Raw genomic sequence first — 15,968 nt, 5'->3', positions numbered from 1 at the left:
TATTAAATATCCATCCTGATATCATTAATAGATTATGCTTTAGTCAAGCTGTGTCTAATGCTACTTAGACTGGCCTTGGAATGATGATGATGATGATGATGATGATGATGATGATGATGATGATGATGTCAGGGATGTAGCCCACATGGTTTGTTTTGTAATTCCATAGGTTGCTGCCTTCATCTACCATTATTACTATCTTTTTTTCCTTCTTTTATTCCTATCCTTATTTATTCTCTTAACTCTTTTAAACCTGAGAAAATCTGATTTCTTATCAAGAATTAGTAAAAATGAATAAATAAATAAAATAAGACAAGAAAATAACCTGAAAGTAAGGGGGGGGAACAAACTTTTTTTTTTATTAAAAAGAAAAAACAAACAAACAAATGATGCAAACAAGACTTGGAAGACACTTGAAAATATGCAATAATGACAATTATAAATACAGTTTTTCTTTTTTTCCCTTAGCATTTTCTCTAGTCTTTTTCAAATAATTTTCTAAATCAACTTAATTCTTGCAATTTGTTGAACATTTATAACAAAGTTGCTCATTGCCTTTTTCACTATGTTTTCCCTGTGACTGTAGGAGGTATGTCCTTAGTACATTTCAATAGAATACATTTTCAAACAGTGTGCATTTCAGAGAAGGAAGTGACATGTTTTTAGTGGATAGACTTAGGAAGAAGAGGCCTGGTTCTTTTTTAAAAGCATTTTTAAAAAATATTTCCAACTTCTTTTGCTATAAGGCTCCAAAACTGCAAGATGTATTTTCACTGCCAAAAAAGATTGAAGAAATTTCCTTGGTCTCTGTGACATTTAACACACAGAGGTGACAGATTTAATCCATTTTATTTCAGATATATGAAGAATTTTATATTGAATTTCTCTCAGTACGTTGGAGGTAAAAATTGTTCTAACACAATTCACTGCTTCTTTCCAGTCATCCTTTACATATACATTGTCCAATTCCTTCTCCCATTTGGACTGAATATTGTCCATATAATGAATTCCCAGAATATAACGATGTGTAAAAAGCATAAATGAAATATTGATGTTTTTGTTGTAAGCTGTCAAACCTTGCTTGTATTTGGATGTGTTTGCACTGTGAGTGGCTCAGCAGGTGCACACAGTTGACTGCTCTTGATTTCGCTCCGGCTGCGGGTTAAAGCAGACAGTCTGACCTGCTGTCCCCTGGCTGCTGACTGGTGAACTGTGCCTGGCCCAGGTCCTCTCCCCATCCACTGCCTGCAGCAGGGCACATCACCTCTACCATCAGTTCTGCTCTCAGTGGCTCACTCCAGAGACTCATGATCTAAAGCAAAGTTAGGAAGGTGCATCCCTCTTGGAGATTTTTCACACAGGTTAGAGAAGGATTTGGGTGTCAGTAAGCTGTGAGCATACAGCACCAGGCCACCCTGGATCTGCATCCTGACCAGCCTGAGTTAACATTCTGTCTGCTAGGAGGAGATCATCCACTGCCTGCAGCAGGGAACATCACATCTGGGGCAAGAGGAGGATCACCATGCTTAAACAGGGACAGAGACGACACCTTGAGGACTTAAAAGTATGAGGAACCAAAGAGGAAGTCAGGACAAAGATGGAGAGAGAGGGATACGTCTAAAGACATTTGACAATTTTCTATCCAAATTGAGTGCAAATTTGACAATGCGAAGATGTAGGGTACTTAAAACATGGCATGTTAAAGCTAAAACCATTGAAAGCATCTGTTTAATTTGTTTATTAGTCTAAGGAGGGTCAGGAGGTGTGACGCCGAGCGGACAGTCAGACCAGAGGGGAGAAACAAAACCGAAAGCTCTGAATGAAAACAGGGAGAAGAGCCGGCATCAGGGCGAGGCTGACCTGACTTGGACCAAGAGTTGTTCATCTACCAAGCCTTCTTGTGGCTAATGTCCAGATAATAAAGTAGATGAGATGCGATTGAGGCTCACTCAGCAACAGGAAATCAGAGACTACTCTGTGCACATCTCAACAGTGACATGGTTAACCCCTAACATCCCGGATCAAGCTATTGCACTGGATGGGCAGATCTTTTTCAGAGTCGACAGGACACAAGGCTGCGATGCAAATTCAAAAAATGCACTGCAGGAATTGAATGATGTCACCAGCAGCAACATGCCTAAGCAACTAGATGCTGTTGTGTTAGACGTCACGCCCGTCACACACACACCTCATGTACTTTCGCAATGCCAGCATGCCATCTACAGTCATACACTGGGTTGGCATTATGTTGTCTAGTTCTGTGTAAAAATGTAAAGGCAGCGTAAAGAAAGGACTTCATAGCAGCCCTATAGTGTGGTCTCTGTGTAAAAAGGGCTATAGACACATTCAGTTTAATTCTTTGTTTGAACCAAGCTGTTGCAAAACCATGAAGAACCACGAGAGACTAATGTTGACTTGACTAGCCAGGTGTGAAAAATAACACCTAAGATAACTTTGTTGGGACATAAAAACCATGTGGCAGTCAACAAAAATTGAAATGCAGTATGCAACACTTAAGTGTTGAAAATTACAGAAGAGAAAACAGCTTCAGTAAACTTAATTTAACAAATAATTACAACAGTAAAGGAGAAAGAGAATACTATATTAGATACCATATTAGTCCCTGAGAAATTCTTAGTAGCATCCGCAGCACATCAAAATATTGTAGCATGAGCAAAAACAAATGAAATAAACATTAATCAAGATATATTTAAAAAGCCTTTAAAAGGATATGTTGCAACAAAACAAGGATAGAAATAAATATGATAATTCACAGCAAGAGAAATGTGTATATGACAGCTGCTGGCTTAACAGTAGATACTTGAAAACTCACTTCAGTACAATAATGTAAAATGCACAGAATCACAAATAATGAAGTCTTAATAATCCAAACCAGAAGCCTCATAATAAGCCCAGTCACCAAGAGACAATGCTAGCATCATACAGCATGATTCTGCAAACCACAGACAGGTCACATTTAAATGTTTCATGCATATCACATTAACGTTTGTAAAGTGACGTAGTTGTGATTACATAATTATGAACATGACATTATAATTTAGGAGGTGGAGAGGATGGTGGATGGCATGACGGCTAGGGAGGACAGCTGCCCTTGCTTTGCCAGCCTGATCGACTCCGACTAATTTAAACCCTAAGTTTACTTTCCTGTAAAAGCCACACCCCATGTTACTCACTGTGGTAGTTACTAGCAGTTTTATTTTTTTTTTGTTTTTATTGGCCAAATAATTATGACAGAGACAAAGTGATTCTTTGGGGTATCTGTGACCAAAATATACATTTCTGTAGCGCTAGTCATGTCAAATCCTATTAAAAGTCTTTTATTTCAAGATAAAACTGCAGATAAAACTGCACATTTTAGTGTGGCCTAATCCTGAGGACATGAAACAGGAGTCTCTGGTTTGGTCAACTCCTGAGGAGGTGAAACCGAAGTGTCTGGTTTGGCTGACTCCTGAGGAGGTGAAACCAGATGCTCTGGTCTGGCCAATTCCTGATGAGGTGAAACCGGAGGCTCTGGTTTGACCAACTCCTGAGGAGATGAAACAGGAGGCTCTGGTTTGGCCAACTCCTGAGGAGGTGAAACCAGAGGCTCTGGTCTGACCGATTCCTGATGAGGTGAAACCGGAGGCTCTGGTTTGGCTGAATCCTGAAGAGCCGAAACCAGAAGGTCTTCTTTAGCCAAAACCTGAGGAGGCAAAACCAGAGGCTCTGGTTTGGTTAAATCCTCAGAAACCAAAAAGGTAGTCTGTGGTTTGGCTGAATCCTGAAGAGACAAAACCAGAAGCTCTGGTTTGGTCATATCCTGAGGAGATGAAACAGGAGGCTCTGGTTTGACCAACTCCTGAGGAGATGAAACAGGAGGCTCTGGTTTGGCCAACTCCTGAGGAGGTGAAACCAGAGGCTCTGGTCTGACCGATTCCTGATGAGGTGAAACCGGAGGCTCTGGTTTGGCTGAATCCCGAAGAGCCGAAACCAGAAGGTCTTCTTTAGCCAAAACCTGAGGAGGCAAAACCAGAGGCTCTGGTTTGGCCAATTCCTGAGGAGGTGAAACCAGAAGCTCTGGTTTGGTCATATCCTGAGGAAATGAAACAGGAGGCTCTGGTTTGGCCAACTCCTGAGGAGGTGAAACTGGAGGCTCTGGTTTGGCCAATTCCTGAGGATGTGAAACAGGGGGCTCTGGTTTGGTCATATCCTGAGGAGATGAAACAGGAGGCTCTGGTTTGGCCAACTCCTGAGGAGCAGAAACCAGAGGCTCTGATTTGGCCAATTCCTGGGGTAGTAAAACCAGAAGCTTTGGTTTAGCTAAATCCTGAGGGGGCAAAACAAAACAGTCTGGTTTGGCCAAATCCTGAGGAGGTAAAACCAGAGGCTCTGGTTTGGTTGAATCAGGCAGCAAAACCAGAGGCTCTGGTTTGGCAGAATCCTGAGAAGGCAAAACCAGATCCTTTGGTTTTGCCAAATCCTGAGGAGGTGAAACCAGAGGCTCTGGTTTAGCAGAATCCTGAGAAGGCAAAACCAGATCCTTTGGTTTGGCCAAATCCTGAGGAGATGAAACCAGAGGCTCTGGTTTGGCTAGGTCCTGAGGAGATGAAACCAGGGTCTCTGGTTTGGCCAAATCCTGGGGAGTCAAAGCCATAGAGTCCGGTTTGGCCAAATCCTGAGGAGGTGAAAACAGTGCCTCTAGTTTAACTGAATCCTGAGGAGGTGATACCAGAAGCTCTAGTTTGGTTAAATTCTGTGGGGGCAAAATGAGTGGCTCTGGTTTGGCCGAATCCTGTGGGGCCAAATCCAGAGGCTCTCCTGAGGAGCCAAAACCACATGGTCTGATCTGGCCAAATCCAGATGAGCTGTAACCGGAGCTTGTGGTTTTGTTGAAACCCGAGGAGCCAAAACTAGAGCTTTTGGACTGAAAGTCTCCCGTGGAGCCAAAGCCAGAGCCTAAGGTCTGGCCAAATCCGGGGGGGCCAAAACTAGAGCTTGCTGTTTGGCCAAATCCTGAGGAGCTGAAATCAAAGGGTCTGAATACTGAGGAGTCTGAGGACTGGCTGAATCTCAAGGAGCCAAAACCAGAGCCTTTGCTTTGGCCAAATCCTAAGAAGCCAAAACCAGAGCTTGTGGTTTGACCAGATCCCGAGGAGCCAAAACCAGAGCTGGTGGTTTGGCTGAATCCTGAAAAGCCAGAACCAGAGGGTCTGGTTTGGCAAAATACTGGTGACCCAAAACCAGAGCCTTTGCTTTGGCCAAATCCTGAGAAGTCAAAACCAGAGCTTGTGGTTTGACCAGATCCAGAGGAGCCAAAACCAGAGCTGGTGGTTTGGCCGAATCCTGAAGAGACAGAACCAGAGGGTCTGGTTTGGCCAAATACTGGTGACCCAAAACCAGAACCTGTGGTTTGACCAAATTCCAAGGAGCCAAAACCAGAGCCTTTGCTTTGGCCAAATCCTGAGAAGCCAAAACCAGAGCTTGTGGTTTGACCAGATCCAGAGGAGCCAAAACCAGAGCTGGTGGTTTGGCCGAATCCTGAAGAGCCAGGACCAGAGGGTCTGGTTTGGCCAAATACTGGTGACCCAAAACCAGAACCTGTGGTTTGACCAAATTCCAAGGAGCCAAAACCAGAGCCTTTGCTTTGGCCAAATCCTAAGAAGCCAAAACCAGAGCTGGTGGTTTGACCAGATCCAGAGGAGCCAAAACCAGAGCTGGTGGTTTGGCCAAATCCTGAAGAGCCAGGACCAGAGGGTCTGGTTTGGCCAAATACTGGTGACCCAAAACCAGAACCTGTGGTTTGACCAAATTCCAAGGAGCCAAAACCAGAGCCTTTGCTTTGGCCAGATCCAGAGGAGCCAAAACCAGAGCTGGTGGTTTGGCCGAATCCTGAAGAGCCAGGACCAGAGGGTCTGGTTTGGCCAAATACTGGTGACCCAAAACCAGAACCTGTGGTTTGACCAAATCCCAAGGAGCCAAAACCAGAGCTTGTGGTTTGACTGAATCCTGGAGAGCTGAAACCGAAGGGTCTGGTTTGACCAAATGTGGACGAGCTGAAACCAGAGCCAGTGGTTTGGCCAAATCCTGAGGAGCCAAAACCCAACGGTCTGGTTTGATGGAATGCCAAGGAGCTGGAACCAGACCCTGTGGTTTGGGTTAATCCCAAGGAGCCAAAACCAGAGCTTGTGGATTGGCCAAATCCCGAGGGGGCAAAACCAGAGTATGTCGTCTGGCTGAATAGTGACGAGCCAAAACCAGAGCTTGTGGTTTGACTGAATCCTGGAGAGCTGAAACCAAAGGGTCTGGTTTGATGCAATGCCGGCGAGCTGAAACCAGACCCTGTGGTTTGAGTGAATCCAAAGGAGCCAAAACCAGAGCTTGTGGATTGGCCAAATCCCGCGGGGGAGAAACCAGAGTATGTTGTCTGGCTGAATACTGATGAGCTGAGACCAGAGCTTGTGTTTTGGCTGAATCCTGAGGGGGCAGCACCAGATGATGTCTGGATGAATACTGATGAGCCAAAACCAGAGCTGGTGGTTTGGACATATGAAGAGCTTCTTGTTGGGCCAGATCCCGAGGAGCTGAAACTAGAACCAGTGGTTTGGATGAATCCCGTGGCTGAGCCAAAACCAGAAGGGGAACTGGATGGAGCTTGGTTGCTTTTGGGAGTACTAAACAAAGTGCGCCGATCATAAGACACAGTTATATCGGTACTGTTGATTTTGGGTGAGAGCAGCTCTGCTCGGGGCTGGATCACCTGAAGCATCTCCTTTAACATAAAGCCCAAAGAGAGAGACAGCTTTCCCTCTAGCTCTCTCCTCTCAGGAGAAGCTGTTTCTAGAACATCTAGATTCGCATTCATTTTCTCAGCCCCATCTTCCTCTTTGAGTTTCAGCTCATTCTTAATCTCATCTTCTCTCTTTCTCAGAAACTGGTGCATCTCCTCAAACTGTCTGTGGATTTGGGTCATCAGCTGCTGAGACTTTGCTTTGGTTTTTGTTATTTCTTCCCTCTGTGGGCTCTCTGTAGCACGGACATCACAAGGGTTGTCCGTCCGCTTCTCCAACTCCTGTCTCAGAGCTGCAGCTGCTTCTTTGATTGGTTTAAACTTGTGTCCCTCTTGCTTCTCCTCATCTTGGCAAATGATGCAGGTTAACTGCTGATCTGAGATGCAGAACAGTTTCAGCTTTTCTTCATGCTCAGGACACAACTCTGCCACCTGTAAAAAAATAAACAAAAAACAACAACACATGTATTGAAAAAAAACTTGACTAAATTATGATTATACAATACTGTGAAAAAGTGTGGCTTCGATGCCAAGCAATTATAGTGGTTGTGGTAAAATTACAGATTAATTGAATTCTTCTTCCTGAGTTGGATCAATATTTGCAGCCATCACAGAGCAACAGGTGTGCCTCCAATGTGAGAGGGGTGCATTGCACACTTACACACGTTTTAATATGTTATTCACAGTGTGTTAATTCATCCCATACTCTTTTGAATTCAAAGTGGGATAGTTTTTCCAAAGAAAGCTATTCTGAAAACAAAAACTTTTTCAACATGTTGAAAATTAAGCATACAGCTTTATGAACAAAATGTAAAATCAGTCCTTTTATACTACCAGATTTTCACCATTCATTTATCATCATTGATCATTTATGAATAGCCTACTAAATACTGTAGTGGGCCTGCTTTTTTATATGCACTGTTTTAGAGGACTAATAGCCCACAGGACTACAAAAACTGTCAATAATTATGTACTTTGGACGGCTGAGACTGTAAGTCTGACCCTGCACTACGTATCATTTTGTGTAAAAGTTGACCATACACAGAATGTATGTATACGGCAAGCCCAGAGATGATCAACACCTGCATTCAAGGACATAGATTTAATTTGGTAGATACACATTCTAGTGGAGGTCTGGGGATCTTCCACCAGGTAAATTTGAGCATGATACTTCATCTCGTGCATTCTGTTCTATGCACCAATTCATAGTGAAAATGTCTTAATCTGTGTAGAGAAAATCATTCCAATTCAGAATATTAATATGTATTACAGAATACAATGCAGTAGGGCTTTCTGGCATTCTATATTGCTTTCAAATATTTTGTCCCCTGCAGATAAACATTTCTTATTTAATGATATCCCTGCTTAGTCAACAGCATAGTTTACTTCTCCAACCTTTTATTCTGTGTCTTTTGTTTGGGGATTAATCTCTTTAAATGTGCAAGTGACCCCTTTACACAGCAGTGAGTTTATTCATTTAATGAATTGTAAACCCCTGAACGTGTATAGCTCATGTGTTTCTACTCATGTTCAGTACTTTCTGCGCATTCAAAACATATCCCACATTTCTCCACAACTGCATACTTCAAAGGAAAACATTGTAGCACCACCTTTACAGAAAGACATGTTATTGGTTATGTTGCGGATTCAGATTTTTACTCAGAAATGTAATTTTAATACATTGTGCTGATAAAATCTCTCCTGACTACAGGTCTTTGACTTTAACTCACCACATGCTATTGATTGTTTATCTGAAGAAAAATATTTTGAGTACTTTTACTACAGCTGCCAACAGCCACCAATATTCCCAGTTAGATAAGGTGAAAATAAAGCAGTAAAGCCTCCAAATAACTGCGCAGCAAAGAGCGGCTGGATAAGACATGGAGCCTCGTATTTACACAAAATCGCATGGGAAGTCTGATTAAAATTTAAACTAGGAATGCACGACATTTGATTTTTGCCGATATCTGATATGCCGGTATAAACACAATTAATTTGGCCAATAACTGATACTGGTATTACTTTTTTCACTACTAAATTTTAATGATCGTCAAGTCTTTTCTGTAGTGGAATTTACATCACATTATGAATACTCTTATCTTGAAGGCCCACCACCAGATTGAGACATAAAATACAATGCTTTTCACTGTATGTATTATTCATTTATTGTACGGATTAAGAAGAAGGCTTAACCTTAGTATAGTATACTTATAGAGTTAATGTTTTATATCAACCCTATATCCCTGTGAAATTAAACTTATCACTTTGGCCCCACCCTTGGTTGTGGTTACAACCATTGGATCACAGATACATCCAGGCCTGACAGAAAACAATGTCAATAGTTGCAAAAATGGTTTTGTGTATTATGGAAATTCAGCAAATACAAGGGAATTGAGTTTTGAGCAGATAAAGTTTTATTGAACATGTTTTGCAGTCATACTGTTTTTTTTTTTTTGTTTTTTTGTTTTTTTTTTGAAAACTGATGAAATCAAGTCAGAGACTGATTGCTATCCACCAGCCTTTTATTGCAGAGGTCTGGTGATACATGACAACATCTCCCTCCAGTGGTGACAGAGAGGCATGGAAGACAGCAGATACATGTTTACCACTTCAAGTACATTAGTGCAAACACACACACAGAATCACAAATGACGGACTTATCATATTCAAAATCAGACAGCAAACACAAAACACATCATTTAAATGTAGAAAACAAAATTCTAATAAAAGCTGGTGCTCCACACACCATACACAGTATCCACAAGCCTTTTTTTATGACCTCAGTCACCAAAGGGAAATGTATCATGTTTCTGCAAATCACAGATAGGTTACATTTGTATGTTTTGTACATATCATATCAGTGTTTCTAAAATGACATAGTACTGATTACAGGTATATGTTCTCGCTTTGTAATTGTGTGCTGAGGGGATTATGGATGGTGTGACAGCTAGGCAAGATGGCAGCAAAGTTGCAGACCAACAAACATCAAAACTGGGTGTTTTTTTAGCCAGACAACCAAACCAAAATTTTTGTTTTAAACAAGAAGCCTGTTACATTTCCAGTGGCAATTTTGCCACCAAAGCCGGTTGCTTTTTGAAAAACACTTGTTGCATTTCCAGTGGCTACCTGCCATCAAAACCAGCTGTTTCTTTTTGAGACATTGGCAGCATTTCCAGCTGTGCAGCCAAACGTTTCTTCTTTCCATGATCAAGTTTTTTTGTGCCTAAACATAGTAACATATTTCCCACAGCACTGTTGAAATGTAAAAATATAGTTTTAGGATAGGATATATTGAAACAAAGATTCCTCTGCATAATACCATACAAGTGTTACATATCCATGATTTACAGAAATGTACCATGCCAACATCTATTTTGGCTATAATGTAGTCTACACAAGCCCTGTTCAATGATAGAAAAAAAGACCTATATAAATAATAGATACACTACAAAAGATATGTAGTTTAGAGTTTTTGTTGATGTGTCCATTCTGTACCTCTGGAACTTAGAACCCTCCTAATTTGGGGATATTTTCTGCTCCAGAGAAAGCTAACAACACTTAGAACTATTACTTGTTATGATATCGATCTTTACTTTAGTACCAGCACACTGTCAGAGGGCTGTGATCACATTCTGTAGCTCTGATGTTAAAATATGCTGACAGTGGCATGGACATGGAGCTTGAGCTCACAGTGTGAATATGTTTCATGTTGTCTGCATCATAAAAGGAGAGCTTCTTGGATGTGCAGTTTAGATAAATCCCAATCTTTCGAGGTCTGTTTCCAAATACTAGCTCTTCAGAATCACAATGTGAATCTGAATCCAAATCAGAGTCTGTGGTTTTATTCAGAACACAGGTAACATATTTTTGACCATTATATTTAAGGAAGTTTTTTTTTATCCCTAGTTCCCAATAATCCCTGTGTCCAACCTCTATTTCCCAATAATGCTGTCCAAAAGTGAACTCATTAACACTAAATGCATGGTTTGTGCTTGAGGAGCCGAAGTTAAAGCCTGCCTTTTGGCCTGATTTGGCAGTGCCAAAGCTAAAGCCTGTCCTTTGGTCTGATTCTTTGCCAGTGCCAAAGCTAAAGCCTGTCCTTTGGTCTGATGTGGCTGTGCCAAAGCTAAAGCCTGTCCTTTGGTCTGATTCTTTGCCAGTGCCAAAGCTAAAGCCTGTCCTTTGGTCTGATGTGGCCGTGCCAAAGCTAAAGCCTGTCCTTTGGTCTGATGTGGCCGTGCCAAAGCTAAAGCCTGTCCTTTGGTCTGATTCTTTTCCAGTGTCAAAGCTAAAGCCTGTCCTTTGGTCTGATGTGGCCGTGCCAAAGCTAAAGCCTGTCCTTTGGTCTGATTCTTTGCCAGTGTCAAAGCTAAAGCCTGTCCTTTGGCCTGACCCTGTGGTGGTGTGAAAACCCGAGGAGGAACCAGATGGAGCCTGGTTGCTTGTGGTAGTACAAAACAAAGTCCGCCCATCATCAGACACAGTTATATTTTTACTGTTGCTTTTGAGTGAGAGCAGCTCTGCTCGGGGCTGGATCACCTGAAGCATCTCCTTCCACATAAAGAACTGCAGGTGGCTTTCATAAGGCCCCAAACAGAGAGAGCTCCTCACCACTTGGAGATCAGTTGCTCTGGGCTGGAATACTTTTTCTGGAGTCATCCTGCTGTTACCTTCAGTCCACCTCTTTAAGAACTTCTCTGGATCTTCAATTTTCATAACTGATGCCAGCTTTCCCTCCAGCTCTCTGCTCTCACACAAAGCTGTTTCTAGAACTTTTAAGTTCTTGCTCATTTTCTCAGCAGCATCTTCCTCCTTCATTTTCAGCTCATTCTTTATCTCATCTTCTCTCTTTCTCAGAAACTGATACATCTCCTCAAACTGTCTGTGGATTTGGGTCATCAGCTGCTGAGACTTTGCTTTGTTTTTTGTTATTTCTTCCCTCTGTGAGTCTGCTAGGCTCTCTGTAAAAGAGACATCACTACAAAGGTTCTCCGTCCACTTCTCCAACTCCTGTCTCAGAGCTGCAGCTGCTTCTTTGATTGGTTTAAACTTGTGCCCGTCGTGCTTCTCCTCATCTCGGCAAATAATGCAAGCTAACAGCTGATCTGTGACGCAGAACAGTTTCAGCTTTTCTTCATGCTCAGGGCACAACTCTGCAACCTGTAAAAAACACCCACTCACCTATTAATAAATATAACAGCTTAATGCTGATGATTTTACAAATGTAACTGGAATCACCGCCTTGTAATTATATGTCTACGCAAACCAGTCAGATTGCAATTACAGTTTACATCCATGTCTGTCCAGACTCATGTAGCCATGACAGCTGACAGTGCTACATATTCTAAATCATGAATACTTTGCACACATCGTCAACTCTACAGCACAGAAGTTCGATTTAATCAGCGAATTTCAGGGTGGATACCCAATTTTAGTGTTATCACTTCCGCATCTGACCAAATGCCTCCCTTTCTGTTTCTGAGATATGATGTTTAATGGCCAAAAAAGTGTTTTTTGTAGAACATAAGAACATAATATATGCTATAGACATTTGTGTGAAGTTTTGTCATAGTTTGTATCGGGATTCTTTAGTTATGGCCAAAAACATGTTTTGTGAGGTAAAAGTGACCTCTGACCACCAAATTCTTACCAGTTTCCTGTTGAATCCAAGTGGATGTATGTGCCAAATTTGATGAACATCCCCAAAGCATCTGTATCGCCTCCTGGTGTCTGACTGCAGTATAGGTCAAAAACCCTGCCCCCTCCATGTTAGTGGATGAGACAAACTAAAAAAACAAAGTACACGCCAACTATTTTTCACAAAGATGGTCAATTTAGGTAGTTCTCGTCGCCCTGATGTTTGTTCAAGTGTTAAGTTTGGTTTTAATTAGTTAATTGCTGCTATGAAAAGGGGCTTTGACAACATGACTGACACCTAGGTATGCCAGCCAATCAGTGTGCTCCCAATCAATAGTGCTGCTCACAATTGGTTGGATGAGTGTTCATGCAAGAAGTTAATACCAAGGCCATTGAGTTTTCACTAAATTTTAAATTTGAATAAATACCCTTAAGTCCTTCTCAAGATATTGTGTTCACCTTCACCTTTGACCACCAAAACGTAGTCAGATCATTCTTGAATCTAAGTGGACGTATGTGCCAAATTTGAAGAAACTCCCTCATTGCCTTCTGTGTCCTGGCTCATTTCGACTTGCTCAAGATTATGCAAAAGTGGATGGCGATATTCTCACAACGGCGATGATCTCGCAACATCGATGCGGCAGCAGATTTTAGAGCCAGGCGCTGCAAGTTGCTTTCCACCAACTGCAAGGCCCAGGGGCCATGATGGGAAACATCTGGCTCTCAGATGATCGAACAGCTGATTGATTTAGACTTTGACTTAGCAATATGATGTCTCAGATAAATTTTTTATTTTTGTTAAATTTTAGAGATTTGGAATCTATTTGTCTTATTTGGAGTTTTTTTCTGGTTACAGAGTACTTGCTGATGGTGACATTTTGCAGTCTGAAAGAATACATTCATTATGAACTATGCAGAGTTTATTGTATGTTAACACTGGACTATTGACATTAATATTATATTAATATTATATATTTTAAGAAGGACTATTTAACAACACACTGACTTGTGGTAAGTGGCCTGAGTGGGATGTGAGGATTCTCAAACTAACATCATGTGAAGCCCTGACTGTACTGCTGTCAGTCTGATCTGCACTAAAAGCTGTTGTGTGTTTCACTATTAGGCTGATATTTTGAATATATTTATGCAGTTTGAGGGTTAAGAGTGCGCTGAGCGGATTTATATACAGCAGCAAACTAATATGATGCTGGTTTAGAATTCATTTTAAAATGAAGGTTGAACCATAAACAGAAATCCCAGATCACCTGCATACTGTTTGAAGAGGTTACTGTGTTATAATCACATTAATTGGAGACTGTGAACAAACTAATAAACGGATGTTACAAGATTTGAAAGAATTAGCATCAGCTTTAACAGGCTGTGGGTGCTCCCCTGACGTCCTATGCAGACTGAAGGCTGCTAAAAAAAGTCGGAAAACTGTCCGAAGTTATTGCAGCTTTTTATCGCCGCCTCCTGCCTGCTCTCGCCCGCTGTTCGTGCGATGACCAGTGTTGGAGCGAGCGTAATGACGCACGTTGGACGGCCGATACGACGTTTGACGCTGTTCATGGTGTGGTATTTTTCAGGCTCATGAGCGCTGCCTCCTAGAATGATATAAACATCTTCATCGTTTTTAGCTGAGCACATAAACACTGACTACAGCATACCTGTGTTTTCTGCTGGCTCTGCTCCGTCTTTCTCCTCTCTGCGTCCTTGGCCTTCTCAGAGAGGCTCTTCAGTATGTGGCTGGTTGGAAGGCTTCTCCCTTCAGTAGGAACAGCTGTCCGACACTGTGGACACAGCTCCTGCGCACTTAGAGCAGCTGTGACACATCCTCTGCAGAAAGAGTGTCCGCAGGGCAGAGTCACAGGATCAGTGAAGAAAGTCAGACAAATAGAGCAGGTTAAATCCTCAGAGTAGAGAGCAGACGCCATGACTCTTGTTTCTCTCTTTGCTCTGCAGCCTGATGACTCTGCATTATTTTGTTAGTTTCATTTTCCTGTAAAAGCCACACCCCATGTGTCACTCATTCGGTACTTGTCCAAAGGGTTGCTTTTTTAAATTTATTTTTATTTCTTAATTTTATTTTAGTGAGATAATAAATCAAGTGATTATTTAAAGTATTTGAGATAAAAAAAAAATCAATTCCTGTAACGTCAGTCATGTGAAATCCAAGTATGTCTTTTGGCGTTTTTGTTCTATTCCCCCAAGATAAACCTCCAAACTTTAATGTGACCTTTAAAGGAGACCATCCCGAAACACACCTGTGTAATAATAATGTTGCTTCTTAACATATTGACATGCAATAATTGTCAGGTGGATGGATTATTTTGGAAAAGGAAAAGTGCTCACTTTTATGTAGTCAAGTAGTCGAGACACGGTACCGCAACCAAAACCCAAATTTTACATTAACGACAAGCAAAAGACACAAATTCCCACTTTTAAGAAAATGAAGTCAGCAAATGCTTGCTTTTGATGTTAACTATTAAACGTTTCCTCCATGGTAAAGCAAACACTGCGACCTGCAACCGCCCGGCTGTTGACTGGTGAACTGTGCCTACAGGTCCTGCAGCCTGCTGACTTGGCACGTTCATGTAAAAGCCACACCCCATGTTTCACTCTGTTTTTAAAGAGTTGTGTCTTTTGTTTTTCCAAAGTTTTTTTTATCAGATAATTACACCATACGAACTTATTGTGAGGGTTATCTCTGACTAAAACATGCATTTCTGCAGCGCTTGTCAGGTAAAAACCTAATAAAAGTTTTCTTTCCCCTTAAATAAACATGCAAATTTAAGTGACTTTTTTATGACAGTCACAAAGCACACCTGTGTAGCAATGATGCTGTTTAATCAGTATCCTGATATGCTCCACCTGATAGATTATCTTGGAAAAGGAGAAGTGCTCGCTAAATCCACAGTTAACACATTTGTTCAGGAAATTTGAGAGATAAAGTCTTCTCTGCACATAAAAAAGTCAACTTCAAAGCATGGAAAACTGGAACAAAAATGTAAGTATTATTCAATTTTTGTTGTGTATTCTCTCAAATAATTAATTTATTACCCAAAATGTTAAATTAATCTCAGACAAGTAAAATAAACTTAATGGGCAAGGCAGAGTGTCAAAAAGTGGCTGGTCCCAGAACTTGTAAGGAAAGCCATGTGATGTTGATTTTATATATATATATCAAAATATCTTCACAGTATCGTCACTTTACTTTTCATGGTAAAATGGTTTTGAGGGAACATTTTTCTGAAGTAAAGAAAGCATTTTTTAAAAATCCATTTTACAAGGTGCCACAAAATCATGACTTATTCTTTTGGGCTATTGTGTCATATTACACAGTATTATATTTTTTTTAGTATTTTTGTCAGATTCCTCTACATGTGCTTGAAGGTCCAAAGTTTCTAAAGAATTTTACTCTGCAGCATATATTCTTTACAGAAATATAGCAAATATACATAACAAAAATCCAAAAGTAACACTCAATAAATTATCCAGAGTTTTAGTTAGTTTTCTAAATCTATCATTGAATCTATCATTGAAT

General features: G+C 41.1%; 1 protein-coding gene across 4 annotated transcripts; it reads right to left on the bottom strand.

Annotated features, from left to right (window-relative positions):
- Positions 1-332: 332 nt before the first annotated feature.
- On the bottom strand, positions 333-14,943 carry LOC121946827 (nuclear factor 7, brain-like). Of its 4 annotated transcripts, none has more exons than XM_088082610.1 (3): positions 14,092-14,447; positions 10,921-11,947; positions 9,179-10,881 (listed from the first exon to the last, which is right to left on the bottom strand). In XM_088082610.1, the coding sequence occupies exons 1-3, from the start codon at positions 14,356-14,358 to the stop codon at positions 10,382-10,384; spliced, it is 1,794 nt and encodes a 597-aa protein (XP_087938736.1). In that variant the 5' UTR covers positions 14,359-14,447; the 3' UTR covers positions 9,179-10,381. The 4 variants fall into 4 exon arrangements, with proteins under 4 accessions (XP_087938733.1, XP_087938736.1, XP_087938735.1 ...); XM_088082609.1 differs by having other exon boundaries at positions 9,179-11,082; positions 11,122-11,947; positions 14,092-14,439; XM_088082607.1 differs by lacking the exons at positions 9,179-10,881; positions 10,921-11,947 and adding an exon at positions 333-7,219 and having other exon boundaries at positions 14,092-14,943.
- Between the last annotated feature and the right edge of the window lie 1,025 nt (positions 14,944-15,968).

The sequence above is a fragment of the Plectropomus leopardus genome, chromosome 9 (genome assembly GCF_026936395.1).
Source record: "Plectropomus leopardus strain MGB_pleo_1.0 chromosome 9, ASM2693639v1, whole genome shotgun sequence".
NCBI lineage: Eukaryota > Metazoa > Chordata > Actinopteri > Perciformes > Serranidae > Plectropomus > Plectropomus leopardus.
Note: the sequence above shows the minus strand (reverse complement) of the source record. Positions and strands in the feature narration are given on the sequence as shown.

Coding starts and splice junctions, on each gene's coding strand:
- LOC121946827 (XM_088082607.1), bottom strand. CDS start 14,358: ATGGCGTCTGCTCTCTACTCTGAGGATTTAACCTGCTCTATTTGTCTG. Junction 7,220..14,091: donor AGAGCCAGCAGAAAACACAG/GTATGCTGTAGT, acceptor ATTTTTTTACAG/GTGGCAGAGTTGTGTCCTGA.